The sequence below is a fragment of the Melanotaenia boesemani genome, chromosome 14, assembly GCF_017639745.1.
Source record: "Melanotaenia boesemani isolate fMelBoe1 chromosome 14, fMelBoe1.pri, whole genome shotgun sequence".
NCBI lineage: Eukaryota > Metazoa > Chordata > Actinopteri > Atheriniformes > Melanotaeniidae > Melanotaenia > Melanotaenia boesemani.
The window spans coordinates 23,561,558-23,576,593 of record NC_055695.1 but is presented as its reverse complement, the minus strand read 5'-3'; the positions used below and the strand labels follow the sequence as shown (position 1 = coordinate 23,576,593).

At 38.6% G+C, this 15,036-nt stretch overlaps 1 protein-coding gene across 6 annotated transcripts in view; it reads right to left on the bottom strand.

Moving 5' to 3' along the window:
- celf5a (cugbp, Elav-like family member 5a) overlaps positions 1-5,805 on the bottom strand; it is a 188,293-nt gene extending 182,488 nt beyond the window's left edge. For all 6 annotated transcript variants that reach the window (XM_042006156.1, XM_042006159.1, XM_042006158.1 and 3 more), the window contains exon 1: positions 5,416-5,805. In XM_042006156.1, the coding sequence (XP_041862090.1) occupies positions 5,416-5,773 (358 nt within the window). In that variant the 5' untranslated portion in view covers positions 5,774-5,805. The remainder of the gene's footprint in view (positions 1-5,415) is intronic.
- Positions 5,806-15,036: the final 9,231 nt, after the last annotated feature.

The window sequence follows — 15,036 nt, the reverse complement described above, 5'->3', positions numbered from 1 at the left end:
GTAGGAAAGTAGTTGTGGCATTTGCAGAAGAAATAGACATGGGTGCCTTCTGCCAACCCTACTTTTAGAAAAGAAATATGACCACCCACACAATGCAAAAGAATAAATAAATAACTTAAAACACAATACAAAAGTTATCAAAAGCAGGATAAACTTTCATAACAATTTTGAATTATTCAAATTTACATTTAAATCTTGAATCATTTTCATCAATAAACCAACCAAAACTGAAAGCTTGTCATTGAAGATGTATTTCTTTCTTTCTTTGTTTTTTTAATAAACAGTTTCTAAATATTTAGGGTCTTACCTGCCAAAAGAAAGCAGTCAGTACAGTTTGGACAAGCCAAGCTGAAGTTACTTAGAGCAGGGACAGCAAAAAAATACATTTTCACCATCAGAAATTTCATAACAATTCAAACAAATGCTTCGTTAATGACTTCTACACTGTGCAATAATTGCAGTTAACAGGTATTTGCTTTGTAATGAAATTTTCTCAGGCAAAGAATATCTGTGTTGCTAAGCAACATTGATTCTCCAAACTGAGAGCACACAGTTATTTACAGCAAGTTAAGACACTGTGTACTTCCCTCAATCCGGCTTACATATATATTCCTTTGAAAAAACAACTAAATAAATTTGGAATATAAAGTGACAACTAAATGAACAGCACTGAAAAAGTAAATGTCCTCAATAAACTGGTGAAGTTCAACAACCATTTCTTGAACCTAATAGTACATAAACCTATGTCTGTCCCTGCTCCGGGCACCCATTAAGAGCAAACATATTCCACAAAGGTCATGGAATAACAGCACTTACAACACTGAAAGTATTACATACTGCAAGCAATAATAAATGTTGCATTGGAGCAGGAAATCAATCCATCTGAAAGGCTCTCCCAGGCAGGGATTAAGGGGGAAGAAAGTAGCGGAGATGGAATAAAAGTCAGGTGCGTCTGGTGTGAGGATGCTAACCTCCAACGAAGCGCTGCCTTGTCGGTATCCAAGATTACCAATCTCCTTGGGAAACCAACAGAAGTGAGCAGGGGGAGAAGGGGAGGCAGCACTCCTCATCCTGAAGTCAAGGCCCACAGCGCCTGTCAGTACCAGTTGAACTGCTGCATCTTTTATGAGGAAAGCTCTGTTGCTTATTACAATATTTACAGACGTTTAAAGATAGCAAAGCGAGTGTTTTTACTGCATTAGCTTGGCTCAGTGGCCTTTACTCACTAGCTCTTACAGTATTTTTTAATTTTTTTTATTTCAGATTTGTTCAATCAGATCATTGCACAAAACTGCAAGAAGACTGAGATCTGCTTCTACGCTGACTTGGTGTTCCCATTCTCATTTGAATGCACTTTTGAATTCATTCCTGCAAAACTTTTTTCAAATTGTTTCATTTTAACAGCAACCAGTACTGTCAAGAGGCCTTAGCTTCACTGCTACATATTTAGTTTGCATCATTACCACAGCATGTGTTGTGTATGTACCATCCGTGTCATATATACAGCTTTGTTTATGGTCTTTAAGTGAGTTTATCCCATCTGTTTCCTCTGGGGGGATAATGTCCTACAGCAGTGCCATGATCTTTGACACTTTCCATAAGGCACACTAAATACAAAGACATGTAAATGAGCTCGTATTCTCTATCAAAGAGGAGAAAGTAGCTTCAACAAAACAGAGATTAGTTTAATCAATGCCACAACCTTTAAGCTACATTGTTATATAAGGAAAATGTAGTCTGATAATAGCAAATCATTCTGCTTTTGGTGCATATCATAGGCCAACTATTCTAGTTTCCTCCCCTCTCTTCTCCTCAGCAAGAACACAACTCACAAATTCACCCTTTCCATCAGACTGGCTCAACGAGGGGGAGATAAAAACTAGAATAAATATTTCATCAAATTATTCTGTGATTTAATGTGCTTCTGCTTGGCTGGGATCTACGGCAATATCTCCATTTATAAATGCATTAACAGAATGATAGCCGACACAAGCTTAATATTGATATGAGGGCTGCCCTGGCCGGCAGATTGGAGCAGCATAGAGAGTGTTTGTCTGTCTGCTGTGTTAAATCACTTTTTTCTAGTCCTCTCTGATTTGACAGAGAGTTATAATCTGTCCAGAGACAATTACTTTCCATACACATATCCACAAAAAAAAGATAAGAAAATTGATGCAAATGAAAATAAAGAAAGAATACATCCAATATACATAAAAAAAAAGGCCATCAACGTATTTTTACATGTGCATAATTGTTAAAAGAGTGTGTTCTGTGTGTCCTAATTAAAGCTAAAGGGAGAAGTTTTCACGGTCTGTGATAAATTCAACATCAGGAAATTCCTCTACCAATTAATACCAGTTGGGCGACAATAATTGGCAGGCCATCGACAGCGTGGGCAGAATTAATCATTTGAAGAGGCAGACTAGACTGAATTTTTAATTGGGAGAGGCAGCCACTGTTTAGGGAGGCAACCAGCTGATCACCCAAGAGACTGCTGCTTCAGACAATGCACATTTGCTAATCCTCTTGAGTCAAGTTATTATGGCCATGCATTATTATCACGCTTTACAAACTAATTCCATGTTTTCCCCCATGGATTACCAAGAGAAAAAATAGTTGCATAAGAAATGAGGAAATAATAAACACACACAGCACAATGTGGATGAAATGAAAATCAAAATGACAGAATGCAAAACACTTAGTTTAATGAAAATGGTCCGAATAGTATGCATGTGTGTGTGTATGTGGATCCCGCTGCACTTCTATGCTTGTACTAGAGGGAATGTGCCTCTTTGAGGGTGCTGCCCCAGTGTTTCCATCAGGATGCATACCCCATAATCCCCTTCTGTTTAATAACATGATTTACTATAAAAGATCATTGACATATTAGAGTTTGATTAGGTATTGTTAATTGTGCAGTCAGGCATAATTACATTCTAAGACATTTAATTTGACTGAACTCTGCTTATCTAAAAGTAATTATTTGTTTGTAAGTTAATAAATGAGGGTAAATATTCACTTTGAGGAAGACATCTGAAAGGATTTTGGCATTATTTTTGTTTAAATCAGAGAAATAACTTCACCCGCCTGCAATAGCAATAAACCTTTCCCTTTGTTATCTGTCTCAAAATTGGATGTTGATGCAGTTGGTCAGTAGATAGAAATTCACAGATTTTTCCCTAAATTTCAGATGTTTTTTAAAAGGGGAATTTCTCTTCTTCTCTTTATTACAAGTCTCTTTTGAGTCTGTGTTTTGCATTTCAAACTGACAAGTGGCCCGAGGAGATGATCATACAGACTCTGAAACTCTCACTGAAGGCAAGCAGTACATCTCAATTACAGACCTAAAAACTAAAAGATTTATTCCCTGCGCTTTCTTCTCTACCCAAGAAGAAATTGCATGATCAACTAAAAATCAAACAAAACCTTTCAATTTTTACAATATCAGAAAAAAAAGTCTGTAATTAATCATCACACACACTTCACTTGAATAATATATACACATAACAAATATCTATTTATGCATATGGTATGGAAATATGTCTTTTTGTAAGTGTATGAGCCTTAATATTTTCTTTCTCCCCGAGGGATAGCAATCAGTCAGGAGTCTAATCATTATGTAAGACATTGCAATGATATTGTTGTGTGTGCATGCATACAACACTCACAGAATCAACAAATTTCCTAAAATAACAAATAAGTGAAACTAAAATAAATAAATCCTTCCTTTCTACTACAGCTGACAGCATCAACTCTTACAGCCTAATGCAACAAGAAGCAAAAATAAGCTATGCTTTAAGAGCAAGTCCACAAACTTCAGCTTTCTGTGACACAAAAATAGGGGTCTTAACATACACAGAGCATTCAGTAGCAGCTCTGGACAGCCTCTGATTTAGGAACAAAAGTTACTTTCATCCTTTGCAAATGACTACATACACAGCATGACAAGGTTTGGAGTGTTTGCAAACAGCATTTACATTACTGTTGTATCTCTTAATATGTTTTTCATATAGTGTATGCCACTGTGAGAAAATGACATCTGTGTTCCAATCATTACTTGCAAGTCGACATCTGACTTAAAACAGGAGGTGGGGCTAAAATTTAAAAAAAAAGTATTTTTTTCTCCAACAGTTCTGTAACAAAGTGAGTTTGTCCTGTGACTTCTGTGGGACTGTTTAGGTTTAGAGACAGAAAGATTAAATTTTATATTTAACCATAAAAACAATAATGCCATAATTCACTGTCTCTTTTTGGTTTATTATATTACAAACTACAGTCTGTTGACAATGTAACTGTAATTATAAAACTAATACTGAGAGTCATAACCATAATGACAGACAAATTTCAGTGACTGCCTTCAAGACCTTATGTTTTTGTAGAGCATGGCTGGGTGCTAACAACATAAAAGTTGGCTTAAAGTGTTGATTGGTGGTGATGATGACGATTATAATGGTGAGGATGATGACGTTTACACGCCATGTGTGGATGGGGGGGGGGGGGGGGGGGGGGGGGGGTATACGTACGCCTCCTGTGAAATGGTTTTCACACCCACGTAGCGATCTGCACACCTTATATCCCCGTTAACCAACTTCGTTAGGCCTATGGAAGATGGAAGTTGTCACTGTGGCCTATATATAGGGAACTGAGCGGATTTACACCATCTCCTCCCATCAGCCTTCCATTTCAGCAGAGGCAGCGCAGCATCACAATCTCCGTGGCGACGTCCGTCATCTTGTGACAGCTCGCGCGCCCCTTTGGAGACATTGTGGTATGAACAGATTTCGCTGTGCCGTCTTTTCTTTTTTCTTTTTTTTTCGCCCAGCCCGCTCCATTCCCACACTGAGGGATGTTAAAGAAAGCATATAAATGAATAAATTATGCCCCCCCCCCCCCCCCCCCCCCCCCCCCCCCCCCCCCCCCCCCCCCCCCCCCCACGCAAAAGATGGGACTGGCAGGGGAAGGGTCTTTAAAAATGCATCCTTTCCGAGCGCCTCTGCCCCACTTAGGAGCGTGTTAAGGAAATACTCTTCGATTACAATAGCATTTAACAAAAAATGTTCTCTAATGCTACACACATAATTGGGGAAATGTCCCCTTTTTTATTCTAGCATATTTCGAATATCTAATTCTTGGAATGGATGCAAATGCTCATTAGATCATTTCGCTGTCAAAAACGAAGAACTTCTGTTTTGCGTAAATCATGATAACCACATGGATGTTAAATTAAATGAAAACGATGAGAGTGACAAACTGGACTATATGCGGAGATTTAACTGGATTAAAAGGTTAAATTAAAAGTGAAAAATACTCGAATTTGAAAAGCCTAAACGCATCAGTTGAATACAGTTAACAGAGTAATAAGGAATTATTAAGATTCGTGTGGTCCTCGCGGCCATTTGAGCGTCGACACGTTACCTTTGTGCATGCCGGTGTATCGGTCCTTGAGAACTGTCAGTTCGTGGATTTTCCCAAACTGTTCAAACAGGGGTTTCAGGTCTTTTTCTTCCAAGTTCCGCGGTATCTGCCCGATAAACAGCTTAATGGCATCTTGGTCTTTCATGTTGCCGCTCTCCGGATGAATTGAAATGGGTTCTGACCCGTTCATGGGTTTCGGAAATGTGATCTGAGGGTACTGGTGCTGATGTGGGATAAGTAGTAGTGGTTGTTGGGTCGGTGGTGCCCCCGGTCCGGTGAAAACCAGGCTGGAGTGAGCGGGCTGGGACTGTTGTGGATGGTGCTGCCTTCTTGTTTCAGTCTGAGTGAATCTGGCCATTCTGAGCTGGGAGCAGAGTGGATAATAATGACAACACACACACACACACACTGTGAGAGAGCAAGCACTCAGCTGGAAACCAGGCTGACTTTCTATCCGACACACAACGCACCCGCACACACGGTAAAAGCAGAGTGGGGTGATATTGGCAGAGTAAGCGCACAGAGGCAATATCAGACACTCTGGAGCGACACCCAGTGGTGATAATCAAGAACAACTCAGAAAGAAGAATAGAAAGTATGGGCAATGGCCTGTTAAACACTTCTACACTTCTTTATGGGTTCAGATCAAAATTTAAAACAGATCACGTTTGTGAAATCAGTTGATTTTCAGGTAATGAAAGAACTTGTGTGTCTCATACCCTATGGTGGCAGTATAAGGTATAAGTGCATCTTTTACAGCTACAAATGTAAGTGTCAACATGCCTTCAGTTGAAAGTTTAATTACAAGTAAATGAACAGAGACAGATTGTGTTTCTGCAATTTGCTGACATATTTCCAGTCCATGATGTCACCGTAATTCAGGTCTGGTCAGTAAAATAAGAAACACTGTGCTAAAGAGATTTTGGATTATGCCCATTTCCTTCAGCTTAATTGGGAGTCTGAGTCTCAATTTTGTGATTAGAATTTGGAGATTTATTTTATTTAATGGAGCTTTCAACATTGCATGTTCAGTCTGAGCGAGTACAGGCATAGTTAAAAACATCAAACCTTCTCCTTTAGTAACCCCTTTCAGCTAACTGAGTAGCACAATACAACTGAGGTTGGAGGGCAGCATAAATGAGTAAGCAACTCATTTTTTTCAGATGCAGCTAAACTATGAAATTATGATGATAGTTAACGGGTGAAAATGTTACAGTAGTGCTTAAAGCCAGTAATCCATTTACAATTTACTATATCTCTGCTTATCTGCGCACATATTGAAATATATAACATTTAGCCCAGTTCCCAATTTTCAAATGTGGCAAAAGTGCATGTGTACCACTAGGATTAGCATTTTATTTGAAAATAAAATTAGTTAGTAATCAGTTGTGAGTGGGCAATCTTTTGATTTAATGAACAGACTAAATGTTCAACAAAATGTTTGTGACAGTGTATAATGACACCATTGATGAAAATATCTGAATTTATGAAGACCTAACACTTGTCAGGAAGAAAAAAGAAAAAAAATCTCCAGAGTTTGAACTGCAACAATCCAGTCAGACATGCAGACCCGACACTCAAGACAATCAATCAATAGAAATCACCCCATAATTAAGATAGCAAGGATATCTAATAATCTAAAATTTGCATTGGAAGATCTGCACAGTGGTGTGCATGGCTGGGCTGCAACAAAATATTGTTTAGTGGTCTAAGGTTTTAGTCAGAAAAAGCAAAAACAGCATCAGCAAACAAGAATATGCATTCACTTGACGAAGGTTATGAGAAATTAGTTACAAGTTCTTGGTAAACTATGAAAGTTTTGCTCTCTAATAATATAATTTTGTGTGTGCGTGTGTCAATTCACTACTAACAGCTATCCATCGTCCATTTTCTTCCCGCTTAGGTCATGAGGGTGGCATCAAAAACAGGAAAGTTTAGATTTTGTCTTTCCCCAACCACTTCTTCCAGCTCATCCAACCACTTCTTGTAGCTCATCCAGTCACTTCTTCCAGCTCAGCCACTTCTTCTAGCTCATCCAACCACTTCTTCTAGCTCATCCAACCACTTCTTCTAGCTCATCCAGTCACTTCTTCCAGCTCAGCCACTTCTTCCAGCTCATCCAACCACTTCTTCTAGCTCATCCAGTCACTTCTTCCAGCTCAGCCACTTCTTCTAGCTCATCCAACCACTTCTTCTAGCTCATCCAGCCACTTCTTCTAGCTCATCCAGTCACTTCTTCCAGCTCAGCCACTTCTTCCAGCTCATCCAACCACTTCTTCTAGCTCATCCAGTCACTTCTTCCAGCTCAGCCACTTCTTCTAGCTCATCCAACCACTTCTTCTAGCTCATCCAGCCACTTCTTCTAGCTCATCCAGCCACTTCTTCTAGCTCATCCAACCACTTCTTCTAGCTTATCCAGCTTATCCAGCCAGTACGTCCAGGGGGATCCCGAGGCGTTCCCATGCCATTCAAGGAACATAGTCCCTCCAGCGTGTGCAGGGCGTGTGGCTAGGATATTTTCAATAAACCTAAGTATTTACTTTTTCTCCCCATAGATCATGTAGTTTCTGAGTAACTCAATAGTTAGATCTTTGATCTATGTAACAGACTTATAGTTTGTAACCCTTTTGGGCTTGTTTTGACAACTGGAAGAACTACAATCATGGTACTGATTTATTTTCAGCTCCATGGCACTGCTATAAGGAATTTTGGTTTTTACATAAGAGGAGTCCTTTGTATCAAATTTAAAGTTGCAAATATTGAATTACCAGCACACCAAGTGGGTTAAAGGGACACTGAACACAGCTGAAGAGTCAGATCTTAATAATCTAATTGTTAAATGGGTGAAAATGTATTCTATCCATATTTGACAGCGCCCCCAGTTGGTGGGTATGACACATGAGTTTTTAAATAACAGCTTTCCGTAACAGTTGGTACAATGTCTTTATCCCTTTTTGTTGTTAAATTATTAGCCTTCAAATATGAACTTAGGTCAAGGGTCAAAGGGCAGTTTTTTATGATAAATGGACTGTACTTACATAGTGCCATTCTAGTCAGACGTTGACAACTCAAAGCACTTTTACTCTGAGTCACATTCACCCATTCACACACTCATACAGCCCTGCTTTTGTTGTATACTAAGTGCTTTTTAAATCTACACATTCAAACACAGGGATGTAGTTAGGGGAAGCCTGGAATCGATAGACTGACTTTCTGGTTGGGAGATGACTTCTCTTTTTTTCCTATTTACAGACGTCTCACAAGGTATTAAGTACAGTGTTCATACTGACATGTCATTCTCTGGTTGAAGACCTTTCCAGTGATGTGTTTGGTTTAATGAAAGAGTTTTTATTTTTTTCATGTCTTAATTTTATCGAGAGACCATCAGAGCCTTAGTTTCAGAGAGCACTTGCAAGACCTAGTATAAAGAAATTTAACTATTTGCTTTATTTCCTTCAATCTTTTGTGTGCTATATTCCAAAATGAGTCAGAGTTATTTTATTCAAAATGTAGGAGATTCATATAAGCTTAAAAGAAAGCATGAAATACTGGATTTAGGGTTGGTGTACATTCTATGGGTCAGAGTCAGGATAAGATCACAGATTATCAGCTAGAAGCACTCAGAGTGCAAACCTCTGCCAAGTCATAGGGCCATTCACCTGAGAAAAACCCCAAAAGGCCCAACAGCCAACCAAGTTAAGAACCCTATGCTAACACTTATGTATACTTCAGGCTGGTATTACTATCTATTTCCATCATCAGGATAGATGCCACATCTCATTTAGAATCCTTGACCCTGGAAACATACCCTGAGACACCAAGAAGAAGTAAATGGCTATAACACTCTTGAAGTTGTTAAAGAAATTTAGATTTTCTCTAATGGTGGCAATCTGAGTTAGCTGCAATCTGAGATAGCTGTTAATGTATTCTAACATCTACCATGATGACATCTTTCAATTTATTTATTTATTTAGCCAGTGATTCTGGGCATTATCTGCTTAGTTAGAAGCTCTAATGGCCTGCAGTGAATTATGTTTCCGGTGGGGTTGGTTTGTCTGCCTGTCTGTTAGCAATATAACTAAAAAAGTTATGGAAGGATTTTGATTAAATTTTCAGAAAATTTTCAAATGATTCTTTACAATTATGGGGATCATTTTGCCATTAGAGCTTCTAACTCAAAATAAAGCCTACAATCATTAGCAAAAAAAAAAAAAACAAACAAAAAAACAAACAAAAAAAAAACGACAATGGCTTGGCAGAGGTCTGCGCTCTCTGAGTATTTCTAGCTTGAAATGAAAAGCAGCCCATTGACGACAGACAACCCAAAATAGGATTTGAATGTATCATGCACGTAGCAGCATCCACAGCAACTACAGCATCTGCAATGATCTCACAAGACCTTAAACTTTAGAGAAAGACCTTAGAGAATGTTTGTAAATAAAAGTTTTTCTATTCAATAATCTAATTTGTTTAAGGTCTATTGGAAATGAGGAGCAGCCTTTTCATTGTTGTTTTCTGTTGTGTCTGGTGTGAAAAATATCAGTCATTGGATTGACTAAAGGAACCACAAACAAAAACCATAGTTAAGGCACTTACTGTAAATACATCTCAAATACCATGCAGGTTAAACTCCCAAAAAGAGAGTTTATTTGCATCATTTGCCTTCTTTTTGTAGATATTGTCACTCTACTTAGATTAAAATACTTCATGAAGCTACTAGAAAAAGAACAACTCCAGTAAAGTTAATGTGAATCATAGGTAGGCTTCCAACTCAGCCAGAAAGCATCCTTTAAATAAAACAGATCTACAAGACAGATTTCTAATTACAGCCTATTTAACAGTGGATTAAATGAAGTGATATACTGCCTGTGACAGCAGGCTCAAGGCTGCAAGGTGAATCAATACTGCAGGCTGCTGCTTCTGCTCCTCTGACTGGAGGAATGGCACCACAGGGGTGCCCCCTCAGAACTTTGACTTCCCAATATCTGCATCACTATGTGAAAGAACTGCCTTCAGCTGCATTTGCTGCCCTGAGTTCAGTGGTACACCTACAGAGCAAGGAAAGCCTCGCTTCCAAACGACCTGGTAGAAACAAAGTAGTCAACAAAGTTCAAGGTTGAGAAGTTAAGAAAAAGATATGAAGTGAATAGAGGAGATGGCTGTTTTCTTTGTGAGGGAACCAATGATCATTTCAGATCATTGAATTCTGCTCATAATATTTATTTTTGCAAGTTCAGTAAGTGCAGTGTCGAGGAAAGGCAGGGGTACACATTGACACTAAAAGTCAATAAAACAGCAGGTGGCATCTACACAGAAATGAGTCATTTTTATTGTAAATGTGTTCTTTTGAAATGTGAATATAATTCTTTAAAGCAGAGCAAAGCACCACCTAAGATGCAGTTGTTGAAAATGCTGTTTGTTTTCGAAGTATTACTTTATGCTCCACTCAATCATGCTAAAAATGTATCGATTAAAAGAGGCAGGGTTCCCGCTGAATGTGGCCGGCTATCTGAATGGGAACTGGCAGGGACAGGAGTCGAAGTCTTCAGCGGATGGCTCAGCATGTTAGCCCACTTACATCTGTGGTGAGGAAACAAACAGAGGCGCAGTGCAGCTCATATTGAGTAAGAGTGGTGAGCTGTCATGGCACTGGCTCAACAGCCTCTGAGGGAGGCCAAGTGGCTATTTTTAGGGATGTGGTCAACGCAGGGGGAGGGGTATTGAGAACTTCCACTTCATGGATTTTTATTGACCAAAGCCATTAGTGTTTCACCAAGCTGAAGGCAGAGACAAGAAATCAATAAAGGTCACACTATTAGTGCAAACTAAAAAGTTACATACAATTTAACTTGCTGACGTTTATCCTGCTGCTTGTTAACTGTCTGGACCCTGAGAGGGAGGCAGCTTGGCTTGATCTGTTCAGCTTGGAAAGTGTTTAAGGCCCTGAGGGAGACTCAAGCATCTGAGGGAATCATTTTGCATTCTCTATGCTTTCTATGTACAGTCCAGACAGATACACTGTCCGACACACATCAGTTGTCTAAATGCAACATTGCTCTCCACAGCGAGTAGCATGCAAACAATACAGAATGAGCTTACAGTGCATATGAGCATACGGTTTAAAATGGCATTTGCCATTTAGTTATCTGTAAACAGTGTGTGAACAAGGAGGCTGGCTTGAAAAAATGTGCAAAACTGTGCAGTAAGGAGTAAGCTCCTCTCTGCTCAGGCTGGCATGGTGAATTTCTGAAAGTGCACTGTGTTAATAAGCAGTATGAGTTTGAGATATCCCTTGGTGCCTAATTCACCATTGCACTCTGGTTGTGCATTTCAAAGCATGCTTGTTCAACTGTAATGTTTTTTTCAAGAAAATTAAGGTGTGACGTGATGATGGCATGTGATGCGGGGGCATTTTCATGGACCAGTGACTTAACAGACTGATGAGAAATGATAAGACCAGGCTGACATGTGGAGTTGGTTTCCTGCACCATCCTTTTCCATTCTTGGGTCCCAGGACAAAAAGCATTAAACTGTTTGATATTGATCAAGCTTTTCTAAAAGACAACTTGGCATGTCTTCCCTGTTATTAAAGCAGTAGAAGTATCCAATCATTTTACAACCCCAAAAAAGTTGGGATGTGTGAAAAAGTAAAATAAAAACGGAAAGCAATGAAGAAGAAGAAATCTTATAAATTCATGTTATTCTCATAAGAACATAAAGAACATTTAAGATCTTAAAATGTAAGCATTTTACCATTTGATGGAAAATATTAGCTTATTTTGACTTACCACTGATGCATTGCATGCGACAAATCTTTGTCATTTTTGTGATGTTTCTTTATGTACTATACATTTACCCATATATCAAAAGTCTCGTAGTTTCACTGTCAAGGGTACAAATATTGGGAGGGGGCAACATTTTCAGTTCAAAGTTGTTTCTGTTAAGTAGTAGAGCTGTAACCAAACAGTATGAAACTGTAGAGACAGTGAGAATGCATATTTTGTAAGCCTAACCATGTGTATTGTAATGTGTAATTCTTTACATCAAGTAAACCACTTACCTATACATACTAATATTTTCAGGATATGAACTTGCAATATTTTGCTTCAGAGTCAGGAGAGCTGAAAAAGAGAATAATAGAAACTGTATACTTTGAAGCATTTCTCATCATATTGTTCCATGGACCAACCTACACATTTCAAGAGCCGTCATGAGAACCCTTTGATACAAAAGGGTAGTTGACTTGTTCTAGATGTCAGCTGTCAATAAGAGATGAAGAAAGAAACAAAAACTGCTGTCAAGATCAAGGGAAGCTTCCTCAGCCATTAAAAGCCTAACAAACTGTTTAAAATTGCCAAGAGGACAATCTTACCTTGCTCCTGTGAATTGATGAAGCACACATTGCTGCATTCCAGACAGAAAAATCATACAAAAGGGATAGATGGGCAACACTGTCACTTACCTGAAAAGGAAGATTAAAAAAGACAAATACTGACATGTGATTGAATAAACTTTGGATTAAACAGAACAAGCACACCACAGTTTACTGCAGTAAAAAAAAAAAAAAAAAAAAAAAGCAGCATAGGGCAAAGTCTTTACATCCTATTGCATCCTGTATTTACATTCATATTGTACATAAATACACTATAGTACAAATTTTATGTTTGTATTCATGCTCATACTGCTTCTACTTGTTCTGGTAAAAAATTGTATTCACTTGCACTCATGAACTTTAGGTAAGTAGTGTTGTTGAAAAAAAAATGAAAAAATGGGTCAGGAAGACATCAGGATTGAACCTGGGCTGCTTGCATCTATAAGGTAGCAGCTAAGTCAGGTGAACTAAACACTGCACCCACAGGAGCATTCAGCAACAAACCACCTATCCTCATCTTGCTGTCCGGTATTTTTGCTTCTGAAAGTGTTACATTTCTAGGACAGTTTAGTAACCCAGCTGCTCTGATCTGTTGCCACCACTGTTGGCGAAACCCCTGACAGAAACAGCTGTTGAACTTTCCTGCGTGGGTGAAGTGATTACTCCTAGGTGAAGCTGCAGCTAGCTCAGGGTGAACTCCTCTCATTTTATCTAGCAGCAGTGAAGCAGAAACATGACAGCTGGAACTAGAAGAGCCGTGTGCTGTTATTGTGATCTTATTTTTGAAGCAAATGGCTTGACTTTGCATCTGATCAATCAGCGTCTGACATCTCGAGGCCTCGCTTTACTGTGCGACTCTCTAAATAAAGCTTCATGACATCATATGCATATCAACCACCTGTTGCACCAATTATACAATTATACACTTAGACTGACAGACATTCAAACAATATTGTGATTTACATACTAACATTTTTACATACCTATACATACTGATATAACATATACATTTTAAGCACACATACTGTACATGGAAAGATTAGTAGGAAGGTGTGCAGATTAGTGAATGTGTAAATATCAGGAGTGTTTGTTGGATAGTTTGTGTAGTGAGTGAAAGAATGAGGAAAGGTGAGACAAGAAGAATGGAAGCAGGACCACATAAAACTTGTACCCATGTTTTTTAACATACAAGTATGTATTAATTCTGTAGGTCAGAAAATACTAGTACAAAAAATACAAGTCAGAAAAAGCAAGTAAAAGTTCAAAATACAAGTACAAATCAGAAAATACAAGTATAACCAGTCATGGAGAGAGGAGGGCGAAGCTCTTCTGTGTCCACAACCGGAAAAGCAATGCTGAAACCCGTCTGACCAAGGCCAGCGCGATCAGAAGCTCCCTGCTCATCACAGGGACCCGCATAGCTTAAATGAGCAGAATTTACCTGTCACTGTATTTATTTTTGGGGTGTATGAAAGTTTTCAATGAGTGTGATATTCTCTGTAAGTTTTATCAGTAGCATCACATTGTCTGAGGTTGGAATTTTATATAAAAAAAAAGAGAGAGAGCTATTTTTTATTCACTTCATAAGTATATGTCAAAAGTTTTAACTGTTTATTTTTTAAGTGTTTTGTCAGTCACCGTGTGCGTCCTTGCACTGTATGACCAGCTGCAGCCAAAGCCATTTAATAAAAATTTTTAATTAAATTAAATATTGAATTTAATTTGGAATCATTTCCTCTGATTATTCTGTTCGCTTCCTTTTCTCCAGGTAAAGTGTAATATTGGAATTAAGGTGTAAAAATGTCTGCATAATGCAAGTGTGGCAAGACTAATGCAGCATAGTAAGAGACACCTAGATGACTAAGAGACCTTTAACTAGTACTTTACTAACAAGGACCACATCTTAACAACGTGAGTTTAAAGTTTTAATGAAAGAGACTTGGTGTGGGCATTCAGTCTCAGGATATTTTTGCCAACATCATCAACTGACTGAAAAATGGCGGCACCCTGTTGCACCCTGTTGCTACTGGCTTTGCTTGCTGGCTTTGCTTGCAAACAAACACTCCAAAGATAATTAACTAAGTTGGATATTTAACTAAATTGGATCTTTTAGCTACTTTAAAACTTGACTAAATCTTGAAACATGCCTCCGAAAAAGGAAGATATGGATGAAATCCTCAGCGCGCTGACCGGCGAGATGGTAAAAGTTACCGAGCAGCTAGCTAAGCTCACGGAGCTTGTCGGAGAAG